This window comes from Pseudochaenichthys georgianus, chromosome 16, assembly GCF_902827115.2.
Source record: "Pseudochaenichthys georgianus chromosome 16, fPseGeo1.2, whole genome shotgun sequence".
Lineage (NCBI taxonomy): Eukaryota > Metazoa > Chordata > Actinopteri > Perciformes > Channichthyidae > Pseudochaenichthys > Pseudochaenichthys georgianus.
Window position 1 is genome coordinate 19,955,152 of NC_047518.2, and position 25,191 is coordinate 19,980,342.

At 39.8% G+C, this 25,191-nt stretch overlaps 2 protein-coding genes across 2 annotated transcripts in view; one reads left to right on the top strand and one right to left on the bottom strand.

Moving 5' to 3' along the window:
- The window catches only part of dnah5 (dynein, axonemal, heavy chain 5), a 143,143-nt gene extending 133,947 nt beyond the window's left edge, over positions 1–9,196 (top strand). The window contains 4 exon segments of the mRNA XM_034102114.2: positions 879–1,091; positions 3,698–3,850; positions 5,957–6,188; positions 7,177–9,196. Of these exon segments, the coding sequence (XP_033958005.1) occupies positions 879–1,091; positions 3,698–3,850; positions 5,957–6,188; positions 7,177–7,328 (750 nt within the window). The 3' untranslated portion in view covers positions 7,329–9,196.
- Positions 9,197–9,289: 93 nt separating this feature from the next.
- adcy2a (adenylate cyclase 2a) overlaps positions 9,290–25,191 on the bottom strand; it is an 83,379-nt gene continuing 67,477 nt past the window's right edge. Inside the window, exons 8-25 of the mRNA XM_034102115.2 lie at positions 24,665–24,823; positions 24,367–24,499; positions 24,101–24,277; positions 23,966–24,009; positions 23,703–23,783; positions 23,440–23,509; positions 23,090–23,187; positions 22,786–22,870; positions 20,170–20,307; positions 18,985–19,104; positions 18,703–18,887; positions 16,153–16,237; positions 13,777–13,935; positions 12,756–12,902; positions 12,391–12,501; positions 12,166–12,280; positions 10,931–11,055; positions 9,290–9,461 (exon numbers count right to left, since the gene is read on the bottom strand). Of these exons, the coding sequence (XP_033958006.1) occupies positions 9,309–9,461; positions 10,931–11,055; positions 12,166–12,280; positions 12,391–12,501; positions 12,756–12,902; positions 13,777–13,935; positions 16,153–16,237; positions 18,703–18,887; positions 18,985–19,104; positions 20,170–20,307; positions 22,786–22,870; positions 23,090–23,187; positions 23,440–23,509; positions 23,703–23,783; positions 23,966–24,009; positions 24,101–24,277; positions 24,367–24,499; positions 24,665–24,823 (2,185 nt within the window). The 3' untranslated portion in view covers positions 9,290–9,308. The remainder of the gene's footprint in view (positions 9,462–10,930; positions 11,056–12,165; positions 12,281–12,390; positions 12,502–12,755; positions 12,903–13,776; positions 13,936–16,152; positions 16,238–18,702; positions 18,888–18,984; positions 19,105–20,169; positions 20,308–22,785; positions 22,871–23,089; positions 23,188–23,439; positions 23,510–23,702; positions 23,784–23,965; positions 24,010–24,100; positions 24,278–24,366; positions 24,500–24,664; positions 24,824–25,191) is intronic.

Here is a 25,191-nt window from a genome sequence, read left to right on the forward strand (position 1 = left end):
ACGTATATATTTGTGCATATATGTGCATGTGTTCACCTTGAACTGTGTGTTTGGAAGAGTGAAGCATCATGCAATGTTCCCCCACTCACCATGTGCGCTCTCAAAGTGGCTGGTGTGCTGCAGTCAGAGAGGTGGGATGTGTGTTAGTGAGGTGATGGAAGGGTGTGTGTGCTTGAAACGGTGATAGACGGTTAATGTTTGAGACAGTGATAGACAGGGGGGGAGAAGTAGACTAGAAATAGAGGGGTGTGAATAACGCTTTGTTTATTCTGGGTTATCTTTCCTTTTTATGTCACTTATGAAGAAGTGAGGTGAAAATGTGACTGGTGTGAAGCACGTCATGGAAAACGTGTCAATGCGCTCCACACCCTGTCTCCACTTTCACTTCAAACTATCTGCTGGCCATCTGTCTGATTTACAGTTTATGGAAGCAGTAAAACTGGATAGTCCCCACAAAAAAATATGTTATAACGAGATTTACAATGCACAAATAAATGGAGGTAAATACAATAATGTCATCATAGAAATAAAAGGCACATCTATCATGGGCTGCATTGTTAAAGAAACTTCAACAAATTAATATAATCTGTCTATCTTGTTATTTTCTGTTTCTGAACACCATTGAAAAGTGTGTAGGTATTATCTAGATAAAACCTTCATGCAACACTTACAAAGCTGCAAACGGACCAAACAAATATCTTTTTAGAAGGTTGTTTGTGGTGTTATAATCATTCCAGGAACATTTCCAGCTCGTAAACATGTCTTTCTATATCGACATAGCGAGCGTGTGTGGGCTCATGCGTCTTCATTCCATAGATATAAATCCTTCAGGAGATTCATTAAAGTTTTATACTCTTATTTGATTCAAACATTTCCAGGTGAGGGAGCGCCTCCTGAAGATGGGACCTTTCCAGCCAATGAACATCTTCCTGCGTCAGGAGATCGATCGGATGCAGAGGGTGATAGTCCTGGTCCGCAACACCCTTACAGATCTCAAGTTGGCTATCGATGGTACCATCATCATGAGTGAGAATCTGCGAGACGCCCTGGATTGCATGTATGATGCGCGCATTCCTGCCCGCTGGAAGAAGGTTGGTTGAAGAAAACCTGTTGAATTACAAATGTGCACCCACTGTTCCCTTAACTTGATGTTACTCACAGCCATTCTCTTTTTCTCACACTGGATATATGAAAAGTCTTTTATTTTACTTTAAATGATTTGGATGCAAACACATCACAACAAAAGCAGAACCCACTCGTTATTTCTTGTGAAGCCTGTTCTGACCATGAGTTTCTTTTGTTACTTTTTTAGTTAAAAAATAGCTTCTTCACAAATGGCATAATCACCCTGCCTAATTGGACCTCTTATTATCCTACTGAAAGCTATTAACACCTTTTGCTTTCATTAAATAATACTAACAGGCCACTTAAGGGAGCTTTGAGGCACTTAAGGAAGCTACATTTAATATCTGCAATGTGTTTTTAAGTGCTGGTATATTTTCTCTTACGTTATTATTGTTCTCATGTAAATCAAAGGTTTGTTTGTTTCCGATAACAGCAGATATATCTTGCTTGTTTAAAAGGAACACATCATCATCAGTCAACCTCTAATCTCTCTGCAGCCCACACAAATGCTCCTTACCTTTTTGTTTCTGTACTCTTGTATCCACAGCACGCAAATCCATTTAAGTGATAATCGAAAGTGACTCTTCTAACATACAAGTACACCCAATTCCAGGAATATTAATATTGAGAGAGGAGGAGGAAGAGAAAGCAACAGAGACATTTTACTTTTCCTGTATCTTTTATTGAAATCATAGTGTTGGCATTCAAGTCATGCTCTGGTAAACGTTACATCATTAGAATAATTTAGACATTAATGGCTTCTCGAATGGGATTTAGAGTTTTTTCTACCTGCACTGCCATCTGCTTTTAATACTTGACTGCTTTGTTGCATTCTAATCTCTTGTATTGTGTTATGCTGAATTCTTTCTTTCACTCCACCAGGCGGTCAGTTCTTCTTGTCTCCCTGTTGTCTTCTCCTCTGATCCATCTGGAAGACAGTTGTCTATGTTTCGTTGTAAGGTTTTCTTCATAAGATAAGATGGTACTTTATTGATCCCAATTTGGTAAATTATTTGTGTTGCAGCAGCATAAAAAGACAAGGCATTGTACAATAACAATTCAAAGACTAGAAATAAACAAGAAAGTATCAAATATATATGTTGAATTTAACAAGGTATTATATATACAAATATATATACATAAATATATGACAGAAGGAATATTAATGTTAAATATTAAATATTGAGCAGATTATCAGGGTTCTTACGGTCATTGAAAACCTGGAAAAGTCATGGAAATTCGAAATGCTAATTCCAGGCCCTGGAAAAGTTATGGAAAACAATATTTTTCCCAAAGTTTTGGAAAAGTCATGGAAATGTAATTAAAGTTGCATCAAATATAATTTATATTTTATCTAATCGCCAAAATAGTAATACTATAATGATAATAAATACTGTATCGTAAAGTAATGAAACGTAAAATGGCATTTAACTGACGAGGTATTTTGCTGGTGAGAGATTTGAGTTGCTTTAGCAAACTATTTGATTTGTTTTAGATAGGCACAACATGTTTCATATGCAGACCTTATTTTCCTGTTCCATGTTGAAATAAACCATTTTCAGTGGTACCGCTGAGAAAGAGTAATTTTTTTGGTCATGGAAAATTAGCTAAAGGTGATGGAGAAGTCATTGAAAATCATTGGTGAAAAAGTGTATGAACCCTGGATTATATAAATGTAAAATGTACAATGTGGTTTTATTCCAATAGAAACTATGGAGCCTCTGCTCCACCACAAATTCTCTTCCAGCCAGAGGTAATTTGTTGTACAGAGTTATTGCAGTGGGCAGGAATGTTTTCCTGTTCCTTGTGACAGCGGAGCTGCATCAGTCTGTTGGAGAAGGAGCTCCGTTGACTGTCCAGCTGCAGGTGGAGAGGATGGGTGGGGTTATCCATCATGGACAACAGCCTGTTCAGTGTCCTCCTCTCCACCACAGCTTCAAAGGGGTCCAGCTTGATGCCAATGACAGACCCAGCTTTCCTGATTAGTTTATTGATCCTGCTGGGGTCACCGGCTCTGATGCTGCCCCCCCCCCCCAGCAGACCGCAGCAAAGAAGAGTGCACTGGCCACAACAGAATGGTAGAAGATCTCCAGCATCTTGCTGCACACGTGGAAGGATCTCAGCTTCCTCAGAAAATAGAGTCTGCTCATCTCCTTCCTGTACACAGTGTCAGTGTTGATCCTCCAGTTCAGCCCATAAGTGCACTTCCAGGTACTTGTAGTCCTCCATATCAGCCACATCCTCTCCCAGAATGCACAGGGGCTGTGGAGACGTCCTCTTCCTCCTGAAATCAATGACCATCTCTCTGGTCTTGGCCACATTCAGAAGCAGATGATTTCTTCCAGTCCACTCCACAAAATCACCCACCAGCGCTCTGTGCTCCTCCTCCCGTCCATCCCTTATACACCCTACCACTGCAGAGTCATCTGAAAACTTCAGCAGGTGGCATGACTCAGAGTTGTATTAAAAGTCTGAGGTGTATAAGGTGAACAGGAAAGGAGACGGCACAGTCCACTGTAGGGCTCCTGTACTACCAACCACCACATCATGTTGTTGTTTGTCTGCTTTTCAGGCATCGTGGGCCTCCAGCACCCTGGGGTTCTGGTTCACGGAGCTGCTTGAGCGGAACCGGCAGTTTCAGGTTTGGATATTTGAAGGGCGCCCCAACTGCTTCTGGATGACAGGCTTCTTCAACCCACAGGGCTTCCTGACAGCCATGAGACAGGTAACACGGCATCAGGCTACATGCCTCCTTACCCAGCGCTGGGGAGAAGGCCAGATGAAACACATTTATCTTTTCTTCTAGTGAATCCCACTTTTGATTAATGAGTGAAGATTACAAAGGGATGTAATCTGAATGTTTAACACTATTTAAGATCTTAAAGGTGGGGTAGGTAATTTTAAAGAAACCAGCTCGAGTGCGCTAGAATTTGAAAATACACAGCCGGGAAAAATCTGCCACTTCCTTACAGAGCCCCTCCTCCTCCAACACACACGGACGCGCACATGACCAATGAGGGCACGAGATAAGTTTGTGCACAGATGGAAGGCTGACAGGCAGGTAGGCCATCCAGTTACTTTAGCCGGGCCGGCTCAAATGATTGGTCGTGCTTTTTACAGTACTACGGCTTCCACAGATGACATTTTTTTATGGATTTTTTGTCAAAGCACTTAAGATATTCATTGCTATCGGGATGTTAAGAGCATTCCATGGAATATGACAAAGTGTATCTCCAGCCGGTTTCTCAAACTTACCTACCCCACCTTTAAGGCATGCCCCTGTTGTTTATGTATTTGTATTTTATATTTTGTTAGAAAATCCCAAATATATATAGATTTGTTATATTGTGTTACATAAATAAAATGGACATACATTTCTATTCAACTACAAAAAACAAGTGATATGCATTTAAGAAAAAGCATTTCCCATTTTCTGGTTAAGACTTATTATACATTAATGAACGGTGACTTTTCAAGTATAAAATACAGCACATTTTACATTTAAGAATACAACGATCTGCTTCCATTTAAATAAATATTGTTTTATTTTATGTGGACAAGTCGCGCAAATGTTACGAAAATATAAACCTCCGGCAGAAATCCCTCTAGTGACAAGAAATATTTAAAATTGTTAAAAGTTAGACCTATCACATTTATCAATCTTATCTATTGTACATGTATAATGACATTAAACGATTCTATTCTATTCTACCCCTGGAACTAGCTAAACTAGTTATACATATGTTTATTATTTACTGTTGTGTTGGGTCACTCATTCACTGGATCAGCGAGCTGCATGAGACACAGACGGGCTGTCAGGTGAGGGAGAGAGGAAAAGAGAGACTCCGCTTATTAAACCCGCCGTGTTATTATCCAAAGTTACTGTAAACTTCTGTAGTAGTAGTAACTAACTAGAGTCTAATCTGTCAAAGGGAGAATCTAGTCATTTTTTCGCCCAATGTTAGTAACTGTAGTGTGATTACTGAATTTATAACAGTAACGCGTTACATTTACTTAATTTATAACAGTAACGCGTTACATTACTGCGTTACCGAAAAATGTAATGTGATTACAGCGTTTGTAATGCGGTACACCCAACACTGAACCTCATACAAAAGGAATGTAACTGGCAGCTAAGAAATGTAAGGAGTTCAATGCATTTTTTACATTTATAAATACATCTTTTTCACAAATGAGTGTTAAATCTTGTAAGTGCGGTTTTATTTAGAAACTTTAAATAGTTGTATGAATTAGAAATAATTTTGGATCAGCTTTTTACATCTGACTGCATTCTAGTTTTATTTAGTTTGAAAAATCCCAGTTGCATACTCTTGATCTTTCAGAGGTCAGTATTTTACAGAGCAGGGGTTTGTTGGACTTAGTTCCCAAATATAGTTCTCCCGGGCTTGTTTACTGCCTTCTCACAAAGGCAGCGTTTGTTGGACTGGTGGAATCACAAACTGCCTGCTCTGATTCTGTGTGTAATGGGACTCAAACTACCGGCTAAGCATCTCATCTTCTTATTTTCAGACTCAATCCATTCTAGTGTGCTGAATAATTAAATGAATATGTATACATTGTGCCTTTGCTCTTTTTGAGGAGTTTGGTATTCATTTACTTTCTTTTGGCTTCTCTCAAACATCATGAATGGAGTATAGATCCCTGCCATACATTGCTTTATTTACCTCTAGTACAGCCTTGTTCTCAAAATCTATATTTTTCTTTGGGGGGGGAGGAGTTGCCAAATGTAAACTCTGTCACTCCCAGTATCTGCTGTGGTATACTGCCCACATCCCTGCCTTTACCTGGGGATGTGTTCCTGCACCTGTAGGAGATCACCCGGGCCAATAAGGGCTGGGCTCTGGACCGCATGGTGCTGTGCAATGAGGCGACCCGATGGATGAAGGATGACATCACCCAGCCCCCCGCAGAGGGAGTGTATGTCTACGGCCTCTACCTGGAAGGAGCCGGCTGGGATCGCCGCAGCTGCAAGCTCAGCGACTCCAAACCCAAAGTCCTTTTCGAGATGATGCCTGTGATCAGGATGTACGCTGAGAATAACGGTGAGATTGAGTTTGTTTGCAAAATTGACGATGTGTCTGAATTGAAACTTAATCTGACTATGCTAGAGCCTTAATCCTGTCTTTTTTTACAGGCTCAGTCCTTCAAGTCTTTGTCAGTCTGAGTCTATCCCTTTTCTCTCCTCCATCCAGGATGGAGTGATGTAACATTTAAATGTCAAGCAGACTAAGTGCTATTTATTTTGTCTGGGAATAGATTAGCAGCAGTATTTTGCACAGTGTTTGTTCTGGATAAAACCAGACTATATTCAGGCTGTCAGCAGAGAGAGGCTGTCTGGGGAAATGAATTAATGATCCAATGACACACTTAATGTTGTTTGTTTACACCCTTTACCCTCCCTGCTTTTCCCACAAGAAGGCTGGCTGTTGGGATGGAGTGTGTTTGTGTGTGTGAGAGCTAATGCAAAGGAGACAGGAGAGGGATTTGTTCTGCAGTCAAGTGGTTGCAAGAGCATCTATGAGTATGTGTGACATGCATGTGTGAGTCTTGAAAACCCCTCTACTTAATTGTGACCCTCTCCCTTAAAAGAGATAATATCCTGTGTATCACCTCTGGAGAATAGGCTGTTTGTGTGCTCGTGAAAAGGATTGTTTGTTTAGGTACTGTTTGGGGTCTGGAGTCGTAGTACACTCAAGTAGGACTCCACACTCGACATGCTTGCCTATAATCCCGAGAACAATGCAGTGGGGCTGTGGGAGTAGTAGGAAATAACCACATGTTCACTTAATCTGAGTTATTCGCCTGATTTGTTCCTACTTTGTTTTGTTGAACGCAGCTGTGTGTGCTAATGGCATCTCCTCACTGATTTTAATTTTCATATCTCTAGGTATAAGAAGTATAATTAGGACCTTAATTACGAGATGATTTTGCCTGTTGTTGTTCTGTTTTCAACTATTATCAAAAAAGTGTAATTTGCTGTGTATTGTTGGGTATTAAGTGACACTTGTTTGTTGTTATTCTTTGTTGCAGGTGTGAAGGACCCCCGTCTCTACTCTTGTCCAATCTACAAGAAGCCAGTAAGGACTGACATGAATTACATCGCAGCTGTAGATCTGAAGACATTACTTCCTCCAGAATACTGGATCCTGCGGGGTGTTGCACTCCTCTGTGATGTCAAATGATGGCTTCATGTGGAAACACTAATCTTGTACGTTAGACATTATTAACTTCCTATCAGTCAAGTTCCCATTGTCCTAAAGTCTACTGGATAGACAGCTGTTAGCATTTCTACCCCTATATAATGTAAGTATTTTGTTTTTTGTAAGATTTAGTAATCTTCTTACTTTTTTCCACAAAGTGGTACATTGTGACAGTTGGGGCACCAATGGTAAAACATGTGCTTTCAGACAATGGAAAAAAAGCTATTGAATTATCCATGTAGAAAGAATCTTTTAGAACAACAGCAATACCTTACAGTACATTTTATAGTAATCTAAATCAATTAAAAAACACAACTGCTACATTTGAATCCTCATTCTAGTTTTGTATTTGTTCGCCTAAAGACAAAGAAAGCTATTGAATGAGGACTGAAGAGCAGCTATAAATATCTGGATTACTCAGACTGTTGTGTAATTTCAGTATTTCTGGAGTTTGGTCTTGTGTAAATGTTGCTCTAGTGTACCTCGTACTACTTGCATGAATCATCTAGATCAGGTTAGATTACAGTTAGTTTTTATTTGGTCATCTTTGCAATTATGTCACACAGATAAAAGAAGAAATGCATCATATCATTTCTTTCTGTTTACATTACAAATGTGGTCCTTATTTTAACACCTTTTAATGTGTTTCCTGGGTTTTATTCATTTCTAGCAATAATGTTATACTGAGATTCAATTGAAATCATGTCATGTGATACGCCTGAACGCGGCGGGCAAATAATAACACTCAATAGAACTGAAATACAAATTTTAATGAAGTTTATACAAAAAACAATGGCATCATCAAAACATCAAAAACACTTTTTGGGTTGTATTTTCTTTTATAACAAAACCACTGTACAATATTCACTCTAAAGCTACCTTGTACACTGCTCAGGCCCAGGTTCCCTGGATGAAAATCATTACACTAAAATCATCTTTTGTGACCAGTAGTTTTACTATAACCAGAACTTTAAACTTGAAATCCCTGCAGCCTTTCTGAACAAAAACAATCATCTGATTTTTACATTTCCAGCAGTCATCTGACCTAGGCCATAAAGACTTAGCATATTTTAGTGTTGTAAGCTTTCAATGAATACAAGATGATTAAAGTGCAAAGACACTTCTAGGAAACGTGGCCATGCATGAATATCACAATATATTCATCGTTTTCTGTATATGCTTTTACTTTCATAGACTGGCTGTGAAATACATCCAAGACTTCTTGCTTGTAACAAGGTTGATGGAGTTATGTACACACGGGTGTGTCTCCTTGCTGCCTGGCTGTGTTTTTTAAAACAGAGCCAGATTCACCTTTTCAACAGAGCTTGCACTTTTCCCTTGTAACACTTGTCCTTAGCTTTTCTCTTGACATCAGATCTTCACTCCGTCTCTTTTTGTCTCCCTTTTTGAAAGGTGTGGTTAAGCTGTGGGCACGCAAACTGCTTTATATCCATTAAACCCTTCTGTATGATTGTTCACACTGACATTTTTGTCTTTTAAATGCTCTTCAAGAGGTCTTTCTGTACATTGTTTGACATCCAAATGTACTGTGTCCCGAAAGTGAACACTTAATGAATTCTGTTTTTGATGTGTCTGGCTGAAAAAGAGGCTTTTATGGCAAAGTGACTAGCGCAAGCCTCCCGCAACTGATTCAGAATACGACACCATTTTTAGATAATTCTCAGGACCACTTTGGCTTTTCTTGATCCAACCTTCCAATGTATTTCATGGGTGGTTGCCTTTTTGCTGTACATGCTACACTTAGTTAGATACAGTAAGTGACTAAATGTATACTACAGCTGTGGCAAACGTAACTTGTAATGCAACATTAAAATCCGATTCCTTTCCTCCTCACAGCGCAGATCTGGTTCCTTCATGTTTCCCACTGTGCAACAGCTTTGAGAAGATCACATCTCCTCTATCTGTTCATTTAGTGTCAATTCAGCATATTCCGAACAAGTGTTAGGGCATCACATTCCCTTGGGACAGTGAGCGGGTCATCTCTGTGTGCACAAAGTAGGTCTTGAGCTCTCCCTTTCCCTTGACGTTGATGATTCCTCTACAAGAGCACATGTAACCGAGGGTCAGAAGGATGCGACTCGTCTCCTCCGTCACCTGCAGGGAGAACCACATCGGTGAGTCTATTTTCCTATCTTACACAACCGAATGTATTCCTGCAGGCAAATGTACTCAAATGAATACATTTACAGACACAGAGGAAGCTAAGAAACTTTTTCAGAGTATGTGCCAGATAAACATTTCTCAATTAGACGCCGTGGGTCAGTAATCCAGTTCTAATAATAAATTCATGACTGGTGTATTCCCATCATAAAAGAAACATCACTGCTAATGCATTAAATTCAATTTGTACATTTCAAAACATTGAGCACATTGAGCACAGCAGTTTCCAGAAAACTCTGTGGGTTTAAAACTACGAAAAGCCAGTATAATTACTTAGACTTTGCAAGATGGGAAATATGTATATGCTTTCTTGGAATAAATCACCATTTCTTATTGCCTCTGCACATCTTAACATATCAAGAGGCATTCCTGGAATTCAATTGAAATCCCTGCAGATAAGCTGCAGTGCACAGCAGATGGTTCCATTAAATGTGTACATGCTGTAATGCAGGTGAAAAACCATCATATGTTATCAGCGCCGGGGGAACATTTCAGTTTGTAAGACGTTAAGATGATGTCCTTTCTGCCTTAAATACAGTAGCAGAGGGGAGAATAGTTTTATCATTAAAGCATCTGCACTGACATTTAAAATGTCTTAGTACGAAAATGGAGCAGTGCTGCTGCCTTGAAAGAAACGGTCAACTTCTAACACAATGTGATGTTTGACAGATAAGGAGACTTCTCAAACTTCTTTGATGTTGAACAACACAGAACATAGTCAGGGCTGGACTTATTCTTTATTATTGTTATTATAACAAATCCCATGATTTCTTTTTTTAGTATCTAGTCCATCTTGATACCATCAAACTCCCTGTACTGTGACTTGAGTCACACACATATAGTTGTGGTTTTAAATAAGTCTGATTAATTTCCTACTGTTTAGCATATGTAATATATTTCATATAGTGATAGTATTAGTAAAAGCAACTTGTGAGTGTATACGGCAGCAAGATGTTGTATTAAATAAAAAAAGGTCCGATGGTAATTAACATCTCATTACATTATATTACATTTAGCTGACGCTTTTATCCAAAGCAACTTACAATAAGTGCATTCGACCAAGAAGATACAAACTTGAAGAAAACAGAATCATATAAGTACATCAGGCTTCATAGAGCCAAAACATTTCAAGTGCTACTCAACTGGCTTTAGATAATCCAGTCCTTTATTAGTATATAAGTGCTTTGTTAGTAATTGTATTGCTCGTGCTGGGGTGTATGGTCTCACCCAGTCCAACAGTGGTATTGTTGTTTGCATTATGCAGTGGTCTCTTGGTTAAAGAGCTAAGACTTTATCAACCTCTTTGTAAATAGATCATTGTTAGTCTCAATTAGTTTGGGGCTTTTCATTGGATGTGATGAAAAATAAAGGTTATCAGAGAAAGAATGTCTTATTATATTCACCTGTATTTTCCCTAGGACTCCAGTGCTGTCCATCCTGCTGGCTACATTCACTGTGTTCCCCCAGATATCATACTGTGGTTTCTGGGCTCCAATGACTCCAGCTATCACTGGCCCATGGTTAATACCTGACAAAGGACACCAAGCCATCAGTAAGCATCCCACAGTTATCACAGCTACATTGGCAGGTTCTCATTTCTGATCTAAACGGTAAATGACAGTACACTGGACATAGCAGGAGGTGCTCATTTAAAATGTCCAACATAATGAATACATTTTGTGATGTGTTGAATTCTGTATAAAAGTGTAACTGAATTGGGAAACAGCAAGCACATCATTATTTAGTTTCTATTTCTGATTTCATACAAGAACAATTGGAAATTCACTTTTTGAAATGACTTATTTATTATCGAGTGCTGCTCCAAAAATCCTTTAGCAAGAATCAGAATAAACCAAGCTTTTCACAAGATTTCATCAGAACATAAGATGAACTAAATGCAGCTGAACCCTTAATCCCAGACAGCAGCGGGATGTGCCGCCACACACACGCACACTGCTGAGTTAATGGAGCATCCCATGCTGCGATCTTTGCAGACAGGTTGTGGTATTAAACTCTGACCCCCTGCAGTGAGCTGGGACCTGCCTGCAATGCTTAGCTCTTGAAATTGTCCCTTTACGCTTGAGTCAGCCTCTCCCTCGGTTGCCATGATTATACTTGTGTCTTGCAGCAAACATCAGTTTTATTTTCTTCGTTATTTAGACATGTACGCATCTCTCTTTGTTTCTATCTCTATAATGCAATTACCCACAGAGCACCAGCAGTATGGGTACTCTACAAATAGAAAGAAATTGATGTAGGCCTATAAAGGCTACATGTCCACTCTCACCCAACAGCGGGGATATTTCATCTAATTTATGCATTTTGACCTCTAATAGCCAAAAAGTATAACTAGGGCAAATATGAATATTTGTACTATGTGGGCCGTAACATCATAATGGATTCAGGGTTATGCAGAAAGCAACACACCATTGCTCAGTTTCCATTGTGTAGCAGGAAAAATATATTTCCCTACATATCTAAAAACGAGCAATTACTGCAAACACTTATCATTCAAGTGGCTTTAAAAATGTGAGGTTTCAACCGGCCTAATGCAGTTCAACTGTGGATAAAAACGTTTTTTAGTAGCTGAAATATCATTGAATTGAACCATTAAATGTAACTTCAGTACATCACTCACCAACTCTGAGTTTGAAGTCATTGAAGGAGTGTTTGTTTATGACATCCAGCTTCCCCACCAAGGCAAATGCAAACTCCAGCATGGTCCCTAAGTGCATGTACTGCCTGTCGTGCTCCTGGGTAACAGGCAGGAAACAAAACCAGCAACAGAAATTGTAAGGCGATGTTAAAGACTTAAGGAATGACATGTGGTGGAGAGTGATTTGTGTGTGTGAGATGAGCCTACCTGTAATGTGTACTCAGGCCCAGGTGATGCGTTCAGCCCAGTCGCAGCCATGTAAGTACTGCCAATAGTCTTGATCTTTTCAACGCCACTGAATTTGGGTTTGGACAGCAGCTACACACACAAATACAAACACAACAGCTAAAACAAATGAGACATACTTTATGGCAGAAGTGACATCCATATAGACAACAGCAATCGGGTTGGTAGAAATCTCTTCAAACATTAAGACACTCTAACAGGAGGTTGTAGTTTGCACATCAAACACATAGTTCATAGTGTTTAATTACTGAAGCCTTCAGAAAATCTCCTGATTTATAGCATTTCTGACGCCCTTGTAGAATGTTAAAAGATTAAGGGTTATTCACCTCGTCAAAATCAGCAATGATTTCGTTGAGGAGCCTGAGGCACTCTAATCCCTCTTTGTTGACGTCAGACTCGGTGTAGAACTCTTTAAAGTCTGGGATGGAGGCGAACATGACACACACCAGGTCATAGGACTGGTGGTACAGATCCTGTGCGACAAAATACAGACGTTAGTTAGGACAGCAAAATAATGTTGTAAAACTGATAAGCCACAGACTTGGATGAAAAGCAGATGAGACATTTGGATCATGTGGTAGGAGATTTTTGTGTATATTTAAGCTTGAAAATATTCCAATAAAAACCTTTGGACCAGATGGGAAAAGAGTCATTTGCTGACTATTCATTCAGAGATTTTGCTGCAGAAGCATTATTCTTCTTTGAACTTGTCCTCTAAACTTCCTAAGTCGTACAATTTAACTTTTCTACAGTTAACACTGTGAGGAGCACTCAAGGGATACAACGGGAGCCAGAATGATGAATGAGAACGAATCACAGGCAAGTCAGCAAATTCACCCAGACGGCCTCCCAATGTTCTGTTATTGTCACTCATAATGAATCATTCCAATACTACACTATGAGTGCCAGTTCCATTTAAAAAATCTTATGAGTTATATATACAGTTTACTTATTTTAAAACTAAACATCTGGAAAACAGACGATGACTAAACCTGCAGTCTTTCCATTCATTACAAAACACTGTTCTTTCTACACGTTAATCCTCTATAGCACAATCTGGTTTAAAATGCTTCCCGTTTTTACTGGGAAAAAATAATCTTTGGTTTAAATCATTACATGATTTTATCATGTAATGATTTAAACCAAAGATTATTTTTGGGGTAAACTGCTTTTGCAATGTCTCATAAAAGCACATGAATTAATGTAATGGATCTTGGCATAAAGCTACTAATACTGCATGACCTCTATGAAACCACAATACATCTGTCAAGCAGCAGTTTTTCAATTCACAAATGTACATGTGTATGTATCTATAGTACATATCTATACTGAAAAAAAACAGCTTACTTCATTCTTCCAGTTGCGTGCCAGGAAATGTTCTGCAACGTGTGCCGGCAGAACGTTCTCCAGCAAAACCCGATTGAGGTTCTCCATCGTTTCAATCTCCTCGCACTCCTTCTTGAACTTGTTCTTCCACAGAAAGTCTAACCTACAGTAATATTCATTCTGTTACAAGAGGACACAGAGGTGAAGAGACTGAAGGTACAGCTGTACAGCTTGCTTCCATCAAGTCACAGAGACAAATAGAAACAGCTCAACGTTTATTCCACCAAGGCTCAGAAAACAGAAAAAGAAAACGTAACAAATCACAAAAACTGTCAACAACAAATGAATTGGTATACAAAAACATGATTACCAGCACATCAATAAGACTTCTTGATGAACACAGTGAAAGGCAAGACAGGGTGACACATTGCAATACACAATGCCTGTGTCTTAGAAGTACACAATGGCCATATTTCACAAAGAGGATGCATCAACCAAGGAGAATCATAATTGGAAAATGATCTGATGGAACAATGATCATGCCTAGAAAGTGATATGATTCGATATTAGAAATATAATTACTTGATACACTTAAATAAAAAAAGTGGGGGTTGGTACAAAGACAATGTCTGTATGTACTCTTTAAACATGCACAGTGCAATATACACAAGAATGAGCAGATATTAATAACTGGCATCTGTTATTTTGGCTGTACAGACGGATACATGCGTGCCTGTCATTGAGCTGGGGATGTCAGTACTTTGTCTTCAGCAAATATATGAATAATTAACTCAAAGTCAATCTGCCTGATTTCCATGTTTTGATATGTTGCATCATTTCCAGCAGCTCTTATGCAGGAAGGGTCCCGGCACATTTTGAGAGACAGAAGCTTTGAGCATTGACAGACACAGTCAGTCCCCAAAGGGAATTCAAAATGTGTGTCTACAGTTGTGGAACGTAACCAATTTCAATCACACTCAATAATGCATGTAGCAAATACATTCAGTATACTAGGATGCCAAACAACGTGTGATGTTGACACACTTGGAATGTTCTATTAATGTATTCCTTGATGTAGTTTTGAACACAGGAATCATGGAGTTACATCCATGTATGTCTTGATGATACAACCACAAGCTATTAGGTTATTTATCTGGAGATTGTTTAGCGCTGGAAATTGGGCGGTAATGGAAAGTATAATGAAAAGACGATATTTTATCAATCATCCAGTCCTGCGTACTCCTATACTTTAATTCCATCAGTATTCTCTTGTGGACAAAGTTAAATCCCCAATGGGAAAGAAAACGTGTAGCAGACATGCTCATACTTTGCAGTAAAGCCCAGGAGATCAGACACTTTCGATTTAATGATAAGCTCCAATAGAAATATTATCCTGTCCTCTGCCTTATCTTATTGACAGTGTGCTGGGGCTTCATCCTGTATTTAAGTATTTTCTAAACCAAATAAAGTACACATTCATGTGTGCAAACACTACATGGAATACACTTTATGTACTGTATTATCTTCTCTCGGCTATGTCACCACCAGCTTTGCAGTTTACATGTAAATGTCTTGGTAATAAAAATGTAAAGGATCCTAAATGGGATGCTTACTGTTCATTTAAAAACATGTAGCAGCTAAGGATATACTGTAGCTCCAGAGGACAATAGTGCCCAAGTTCTACAGTAAGTGCCCTGCTGTGTAGCGTAACCGAACATAGCTGGAATAAGAAGCCCACAACTCTCCAGAAGGACCATTCTCTGGCCCCGGCTTCTCCTGGCTAGTACATCTCACATTCTCCCTGTGCAGCTTCAGAATAGCTGAGGTAAATCACTGGTCTCATGATGCCTGCCTTGCACAGTGCAGCACAGCAGCCGAAAAGCTTAAACGTCTCTACTTTATTTCATGTATCAGCCGGGAACAGAAGCTATTATGACTCCTTAGCTCGGAGGTGATAACATACAGTATACAGTATAATATTTAGATATGATGAAAATGGTAGTGTCTGGAATCCAATTCAGTCTGCATTGAAATGTAACTACAGTATATAGTTATAGTGTGAGAGACCATGAAGGGTTAAAAAGATTAGAGATCATGGAATCCCTCAACAGCAGCGATATGACAGGGATGCAAGAGATATAGCGTGGGCTTCTCACAATGGGAAAACCACATGGGGGGAAAAGGTCATTGTGAAAACATACGAGCAAACATGACTAATTTCACAAAATAAAACCTGTCGAAAGTAATACAGCAGCAAATACACAGAGAACAAAGTAAAGAGTGCAAAGGTGATGCAAGAGCAGAGCTGAAAACTACATTACTTTTTTAGCCGTCAAGGGGAAAATGTGTAGACAGACAGACAATGACATCACTCAGGCTATTATAGTGTGGACTTACCTGTCTGGCAAGCACGAGCAGAGTGATGAAGAAGATGAAGAGGGAGATAGAGCCCATAGTCTTCAGGTCTTTGAGAACTCCTGGTCTTGAAGGGCAGAGGAAAAAGGAAGAATGTGTTTGTGCATGGAGAAAGAAAAAACTACAGTAAACACATAAAAAGAGAAAGTAGAGTAAAAGTGTGGGTGAAAAAGATAAGTGAGGAAATGTAATTAGAAATGCAGATTACAATCAGTACTATGAGGTATGTGTCACATGATTGGGAAGCAGAGCATTTGATCCCAAGCTGTCACTTGGTTAAGATTGTCACTTCTGCTTTACAGTGACAAGAGCTAGTTTTCTTTCTGCAGTCAAGTGGCTGCGCGGCCATGCCGGGTGCGGTTTCCAGGAACAAGGAACGCTTTCAAAAGGCAATAAACAACGAGACAGTGTTAGCCATCTGCAAAGATTCAGCACTATGAATGCACTTCAAGCTCTCTGGTTTCCACCCTCATAACCCTGAACGTAGGACACCTGTTCAGGGCAGAATCAGGCAGCCAACCAGGACACATCTGATGTATGGCTATAGCATCCTGTGCATGCAGACACTCAAAACACTAAACATGCTGTCAAAGAACTGAAGTGATGGTTAAACACATCTATTATACATTTAACATCTACAATAAAGCTTTCTTTAATAGCAGTGACGTTTGAATTTAGGCTCTGTATGTGTGATAGGGCTCGACAGTGTTGCATCCTAATTTCTGCAAGCACATTTAGCATATTAATGGACTCTTACTCTTATCTAGGGCAGAGCTCGGCAGAGAACAAAATCAGCCTGCAAGTTCTGCACTTGCCTGTTTCCTTATCCAACCAATTCTTTACAAATAGTGAGTGGCAGAGAGTGAGGGCAACTGTTTTCACAAGAAGAAAGCATAAGGATGGAAACCTCATGGACAAAGATTGCTTACTGCTTACCTAATTATTGTGTAATGAGAGCAGACTCATACAATATACACATGTATCTACAAAGCAGTCACATGCACATGCTATGTAGGACTACAACACTAGATATTGCAAGATCATTTAGGATTGAGCTGTTTATTGAACTCAGGAACAGCATGCAGCATCTTATTAAAGCTCCTCCTGACTACAGGGTTGCCAGTTCCCACACTGATGATGTGACTATCAAGAGACTCGGTGACAATGGATGTACTGGTTCATTTACGGAATACAAAAGGTGCCATGGCTTCATGTAGAGTGCATGTGTGAATAAATCAGGCACATGATTGGAAACTACCAACAAAGTCACCAGCTATTTTCCTCAAACCACTGCTATCTGGGTTCAGCTCCACACTGATAGAGCTCAGGACATGTTCTCATGATGTGTGGGGTTAATCAGTGTTTGTTACGGTAGGATAATGAGCGCCTTATGGGCTACAGTACCGTTGGTTAGCCAACTGTGAGAGACACCAGTTCCTGCATTACATCAACATCTTGTTTCACCCACAGTCCTCATCTCCAGGGCATGTTGTCTCATCAACGACCAAATATATATCTATATGTCCTTTAAAAGAAAAAAACAGCCAAAGGGGCGTGTCACTGTGCCTTTGATTGATATCATCTGGCAGACTGTCACTGCCACTGTCTACTTGGACTTTTTATATCTCCCATTACCCTGCCCTGAACCAGCTTAGTTTTAAAATGATACACCATTACAAACTGTTCCCTGTGTGCTACATTTGGGTTCAAACACTCCGGGTTAGTGAACTTGGATTTTTTTAACTCAATTAATTCAGCTAGACGAACATTATAATTATCCAGTGCACACTCACAACGCATTTCTGACATCTCTATGACTTTATATTCAATAAATCCCCCCCCCCCTTCAACCGAAGCTGTGGTGAAAACACAGATGACCTCACTGCAGGGTGAGTTCAGACTATTTGCATTTATGTAATACTTCATGGGTTGCTTTTTGGTTGAATCCATGAGCCAAAATCCAGAACCTTGTTGTAGCATAACATTACATGTTAGACGCTTTTATCCAAACGACCTACTGTACATACTCAACACTGTGGGCAATCCCCACAGGAACAATTTGGGGTGAAGTGTCTTGCCCAGGGACACAGCGACATGCTGACTGCAGTGACCCCCTGATTCCAACACCAAGGCTCTATCCACTGTGCTACACACCTCCTTTAACACCTACAATACTTTGACCAGGGTAAATCAACAGTGCATGAAAAGCCTGAATACAGAAGGTAAAAGCCCCCGAAGGGACCAAGCAGTAGCATGCGAGCAGCCATCATTGATTTGCTGATGTACAGTCTACCACATGTTTCCAAGCACCATCAACAGGGCCTTTGAGTAGAAATATGAGAGAAAATATTGGCATTGAGAAAATTCTATCTGGATAGTTCCAACTCTTCCGGCCATCTAACTAAACGAAGATTTTGAGGTGGGCATTTTCTCTTTATATTATGGTTATCTCCAACTTCCCTTTGTCTTCTCAGGCGTGATTCTCTTTGCATCTTTAAAGGCATTCTGGAACAGTTTCAGTTTGTCACCTACCTGTCCAGGCTTTCCGTCTTGTACAGAAATCTGCTATATTCATCCAGCAGAGAGGCATGTGTTTGTAGAATAATGACGTTGTAAACCACCACGGCTGTCAGCATGATAATCATCTTCAGCTCATAGTTTATCCTCAGGAATACAGAGCAAGAGATGAGGCCCAGAATGCAACTGTAAATGAAATACTAGACAGACAGAAAACAAGAGATATATTGTTTTATTTATTCAATTTATCCAAAATGATACTGAATAATTCATATAGAAATTATAAGTTTTACTTACAGGAAGGTAGAAGTTGTTTTTGTCTGTGTTGACCATGAGTTGTCCATTTGGGTAAAACAGTGTTTCATTGGATGAATTGTTTACAGGAACGCGGGGCAATGAATTGTCTTCCAAAAAGAACTACAGAAAGAAGGTCAACAGAAATAAAGCATTTGTTAAATCTTTGTTCAGGACAGAAACATTTATGAAAAACCCCAAACAATCGACATGCAAATTAGAAAAAAACACCGTCCCTGTCTGCCTGCCTTGCACAGCAGCATGAGGAAAGACAGACTTGTGTAGTTCGTACTAGCAGGAGGAAAATAGAGTCTTAAGATAAGAGGTCAATAGTGGCAACCATTCAATAATGTCCTTTAATGTGAACCTGCAGGATAAGATGAGGATTGGCTGCCCCACTGAGCAAAGCCAAGTTAATTTGGCTCATCCGCCCGGAGTGACTGACCCGCGTCAGGCGCAAAACAAGATTATAATCTCTGGAATCGATTTGTGTGAAGGTCTAAACCGGCTCCTCACACCATGCTTAATCACGCAACTTCCCAACAAGCCTCAGGCTACTGTTTCACCTTTACCCGAGCCTGTTGTTCTCTCCACACCACTAAACCACATTTAGATCAATCCTGAACATTGAGGCAGAAGGGTAACGTAATACAATATTCTATCACTACATGCAAATTGGAAAGCGTCTATTATGCAAAAAAGCCATATTGTTAATGTTTAAAAAAGGCATTTGATAACCTGCTTGGCAAAAGAGAACAATACAAATAAGACATTTTCCTGTAGAAATATTTAGCTACTTTCAGGCATAATAAACAAAACAAATGGAAAGCAAAAAGATAAATTCTACATTAAAATGCTGGTGCATCCACAGCCTCTAACCATGATGAAAGACTTATTTCCACATTTGTTTGTATTGTTACAAGAATGAAAGATTAGAGTTGCTTCAGTATTAATTTAAGCGTGTTTGATGAATATAAAACAAATGTAGACATCCCTGGTTTCTAAACATCATTTAAGGCCAATTTATTGTATTTATTTGTGGGTCAACATTGCATTCCTTTGGCTTCTAATTACACTGCAGTTACTAATAAGGAGGCTGCCATCTGACAGATTGTGATACTTTGTTCTTAGTAAAGCCTAATTGGTGTTTGTGCTGCATAACTGGAGTACCTGCAGACAATAGCTTACCATGTTGAAGACTGCCATTATGAGTATCAGAGCTGTGGTTGTCATGGTGAGAGTGATACGAGGCCATGGCTTGTTGGCAATAATGACTGATGACCTCATCAGCCACATCCAAGAGGTGGAGGAGCTTTTACTGCAGTGCTGCGGACACACACACACACACACACACACACACACACACACACACACACACACACACACACACACACACACACACACACACACACACACACACACACACACACACACACACACACACACACACACACACACACACACACACAAATACAAGAGTGCATGAGTCCAAGTGGAAGTGAGCTGGGATATTAAAGGTCACACACAGGAGAAGCACCAAGGAACACACGCCGATGTGAACTAATTAAAATAAGTAAATAACACACATCAGCAGACATGTGCAATAACAAATTTATTATTTCTGTTGAGTAAGGACAATTACCGTGCAATAAATTAAACAATACATAACAAGCTCACAGAGGGAAGCTTTTGTTGCTGATTAACTCCTAATTGCTTCAGCAGTCCAAATGGACATTTCAGAAGGCAGACATTCATGAAAAGAGGGGGCCTATCAACTTAATGGTGCTTGCTGCAATCTAATTCAGAAACCAGCAATAACAGCGCTCAAAAATGACCAGTTCAAGTTATTCTGTTATGTTTAAAATAATGTAAGCACGCCGTATGTTCAGTCTTCTACAAACCACTCAGAATTTCTGTAACAACAGTGTTTTAACTTTCATTTGAACCAAAGCATTGCTGAAGGGTTTTTTAACTAGCTTCCTCCTCCTGCTTCACTATAGTCAAATCATTAAACATTAAGAGCAGTCCACTATGCTCTTCATTTTAACCAAGCAATATTACCCGACATTAGGATTTTAATATGTTTATATTGTGTTTATTACTGGGTTTTCATTGATGCAAGAGTAAAATCTTCCCATGCCTCAGCAAATGCTCTGCGCGTGTTACAGTCCATTACCTTCCCTCTTTGCAGCACTGCCTTCAGCTGAATGTGTCTGGTTGTGAGACAGTGACAGTGAGAGCCCAAATCATTTGAGTGGTCTTCTCAAAGCAATATCTGAGCATCGCTGGGGCTGAGTGGATGTGACATTTGAGTTGCTTGGGGATGTAAATTACAATAAAGTAAGGATGGCAGAATGTGTTATGCACCAGCAGAACTACCGGAAATGTAGACCGAGTGGGGCACGTTTTGTTATGAAAACAAGGCACATGCAACGCAATTTTAAAACATCTGAGTGAAAATTAAAGGCTAATTAAGAGACTCTGCTAGGGTTGATTTAGGTAAGAATGGTATAATGACCTGTTCTCATCCCTTCCTCAGATGTTCAAATGGTACCAAAGATATATAGATAGGAATATATGTATAAAAAGGTGTGATTGGGATTTCAAATCTTGTGCTATAGCTAACAAGACTACAGCATTTGGTAGTTAACAGTCCTCAGGTAGATTTTTTTCAAAATGTAACTGAAATATTGGGCATGTTGCATCGATAGCAAGCTTGTAGTAATATGCTATTTCGGAGATTAAGAAACAATTTTGTTGACAATCTCCTGACGACATAAGGTTACAGCGAAATAACCCAATGCTCATGAAACTTTACCGCCACATTGTGTCAAGGGAGATACATGCACATTGATTTTGCAGTGTAATGTTCCTATTCACAAAGGATCCACTGCCTACAGGCTGATTGTGGTTAATTACACAGGAGCCCTAAAGTAAGACAGAATAGGTGTCTGCAAATTCCACAGTAGTAAGCAACCACACAGCATGAACAAAGGCGAAGACTCAGCAATGACACATAAAGTACACAAAAGACAGCAGGAGTTGACTCAACATAAGCTATCAAGTGTTGCGTTTTGTTTCTGAGCTTTGGGCAACATCCACAGGGAGCACAGTTCAGAGCCGAGCAGCAGATTCACACTCCCACAGAACTGAGGATCAGACAGTGGGTGCAGTGGGGTGTGTAGGCCTGCGGCTTGTTAAGTTTTATAGCTTCTTTAATGTTTCAAAAGTCACGTCTTCCTTCTTTTTCCCCTCATTCTCTTTTCTTTTTCTGGCCTTTTATTCATTGTTACTAGACTGTGATGACTGCAGAAGAGAGCTGAAGGAGTGTTTGAAGCATGGTTTGATACAACTGCAGCGGCAATATCTACAGACATGGCTTCGCTTTGAAAAGCTGCAGGGGCACATGCTGCAAACCCCAGAATGAAAGATGCAGTGAATGTATGCAGGTCTACCTTACCCAAGCGATAAAGGAATAATTCTTGCCTAAAACAGGTTCCAAAAGAGTGGTGCGCTCTGGCTCTCTAAAGATGGAGAGCACCTGTTTCATGCACAGGGTCAGGATTCATTGCTGCCTCAATGTCACACGTTACACTTGTGTAAATAGGCCATTAGGCTGACCGGAGGGGTACTTGGACCACTCATGTGCCTTTGGTATGACATAAGGACAAACATTAAGCACAGAAGTGAACCGTTAGAGAGCGGGCATTTCCTGGTTAAGAGAAAGGTTTAAAAGACACTTAAAGAACACTAGAGACGGGCAATGCTATAACAATGATGTTTGAAGTAAATGCATTTACTCACCAGGAAGTGTCCTATAAAACATATGAAGAGGATCAAGGACAGGATAATAAAAGCCATTCCAAAGGATATTCCCAAGACAATTGTCCTACAAATAAAAGAATGTCATTAAGTTTACCAAGTTCAGTTCAATGAAAGATTGATGACATTGTACAAACTGTAATAAGCACTAGCCTTGGCTCAAATAATTGTATTAATACACAGAAACCTAAGCAAGGTGTAAATGCATTATAATAAATACTTTACTATTATTATCATTATTATTGTGTCAACAGTCATTTTACTTCTATAATAAAAACATACATACTTTGGAAGGACGAGAATCTGCACAATGAATATGCAGAAAAAGATCAAGCAGGCGCAGGTGACATAGTATTTGAATGCCGGCAAGGTTGTTGCTCTGTACTATAGAAGATACAAAGTACAAGGTCAAGTTTCAACAAAAAGCCTTTAAAACTGATATCAAAGCTATTTCAAAAGCGTCTCAACTAGGCACTCAGACATCACAAGTATCCTTGTAATGTACAAGATTTCAGGGTAAGCTAAGTGTAGGTAAAGGAACAAGCAGTCACACTATGTTTTGTTATTCTCTTTGAAATACTGCGGTATTTCTGGAGACGGGGGAATGATCCCGATCTCCTTTATACTGCCACTTACCTCCTTCTCCAAGGATTTGTTGTGAAATAATAACGATATTCTTTGGATGTCCTCAGACTTGAGCCACTGCCTGCAATCATAAACAAATTGTTTCAGTGTCAGATAAAAAGAGAATACTGGCACCAAAATTGAAGTTTATATAAATGTTGAGGCTACAGTATGTTGTGTCAGCAGTTATGGTTTTATAAGACATTTGCACATACTTTACTTTTTTTACAAAAATAAATAAATAAATAATTATATTTTATTGAAATGACCCTTACTTTTGTGAGTTAATCCCATCAAAGGTCCTGATCATCCTCTCATTAAGTTCCTCCTCAAACCGTTTCTTCTGAGACTTTGTTCTTTAGGGGATAAGAAAAAGAACGAGACAGAATATCCTTTAAGTTCACTTGATATTAGTCACACACATCAAAGCCTCTAGCACCAGCCTAGTCTATTAAAACATCTTGTCTCTGTAACTTAATAGGATGAGCATAATCCTGCCAAAGAAAACTGTGCTGGAGCTGTAAAGTGAGCAGCTTGCCTTTCTGATCTCCTCTGGAAGTGATACTGGCCCATTGGCACATCCTAGACACAGAACAGAAGAAGAGAGACGTGTAACGCCACAGCTGAACCCCACCATCAATTAAATAAGATGTGAGTAGCAAACATTACACACAGCGGTGTTGATCTTCCCGTTCTCATTAGTCATGCTGTCTCTGTGGTGCAGGTTGGCGAAGGGCTTGGCTGCTCCCCAGGACTCCAGGTAGCGGGTCATCCTGACGGAGGCCCTCATTTTGGCTCCGTCTACAGTGTTCCTGGGTCGGTACTGATACTGTGGGCTCCGACGCTCCACCTGTAGAAACGTGGGGTTAGTGTCATTTGAGTACATTTTATTCACTGTCCAATATTAATCTGCCTGAATGTAATGCACGTGCAAGGTACCTTTGGGTTGATGACAAAAAAAGTGATGACTCCATGTTCCTTTAGATAGGGGTCTCTTTCTTGCCCATCCCCATCTTCTACCTTATAGGATCCATTCAGGTGCTCTAGTGTCACTGAGGTGATGTGGACTCGCCTGGAAATGACCAAATCAATCAATGGATTGGTTTCTCATGAATATAAAGGAGACATCTGGGTTTTTTGTGATGAAGTTAGGGTTTCACCAATCATTTTTGAGAATTGTACCAGAATAGTGAGGCAACCCAAATGGTAACACGTGATTTACTTCTGCTCCACTCACCCTGGAACACCTCCTGCTTCCATGTGATTAGCCAGCGTAACATCATGTGACCACACATCATACTGCCATTTCTGAAGTCCAATTACTCCACACAAGACATTCCCAGAATGCACACCGACCCGCATGTTAATGTCCACCCCGGTGGCATCTCGCACTTTCCTGTCATGCAACAAAAAACAAGTCGTCTTAGTGTTGAGTAACAGGTCAACCCCAACACCACATCTCTTGTTAGAAAAGAGGGGAGATTCCTCTCTCTATTACCTTTATGGTGTTCATTTCTTATTTCCCACAGTTAAACCATTCTTTTTGAGGTCTTATTCTCTCCATTTATTCTCTCACAGTCCACTCCCCTTCTCTCAGACGATGCCCAGAGGTGAAATAGGATCTCACACTTACCATCAGACATTTGATGCAGCTAAATTGGCAATCAAGAAAAAGCCTCTACATCTGAGCTAATGGTTAGCAAGCACTTATCGTCATTACATAGAGGGACGGTTCAATACACGTCATTAAAAAAATCACTGTTT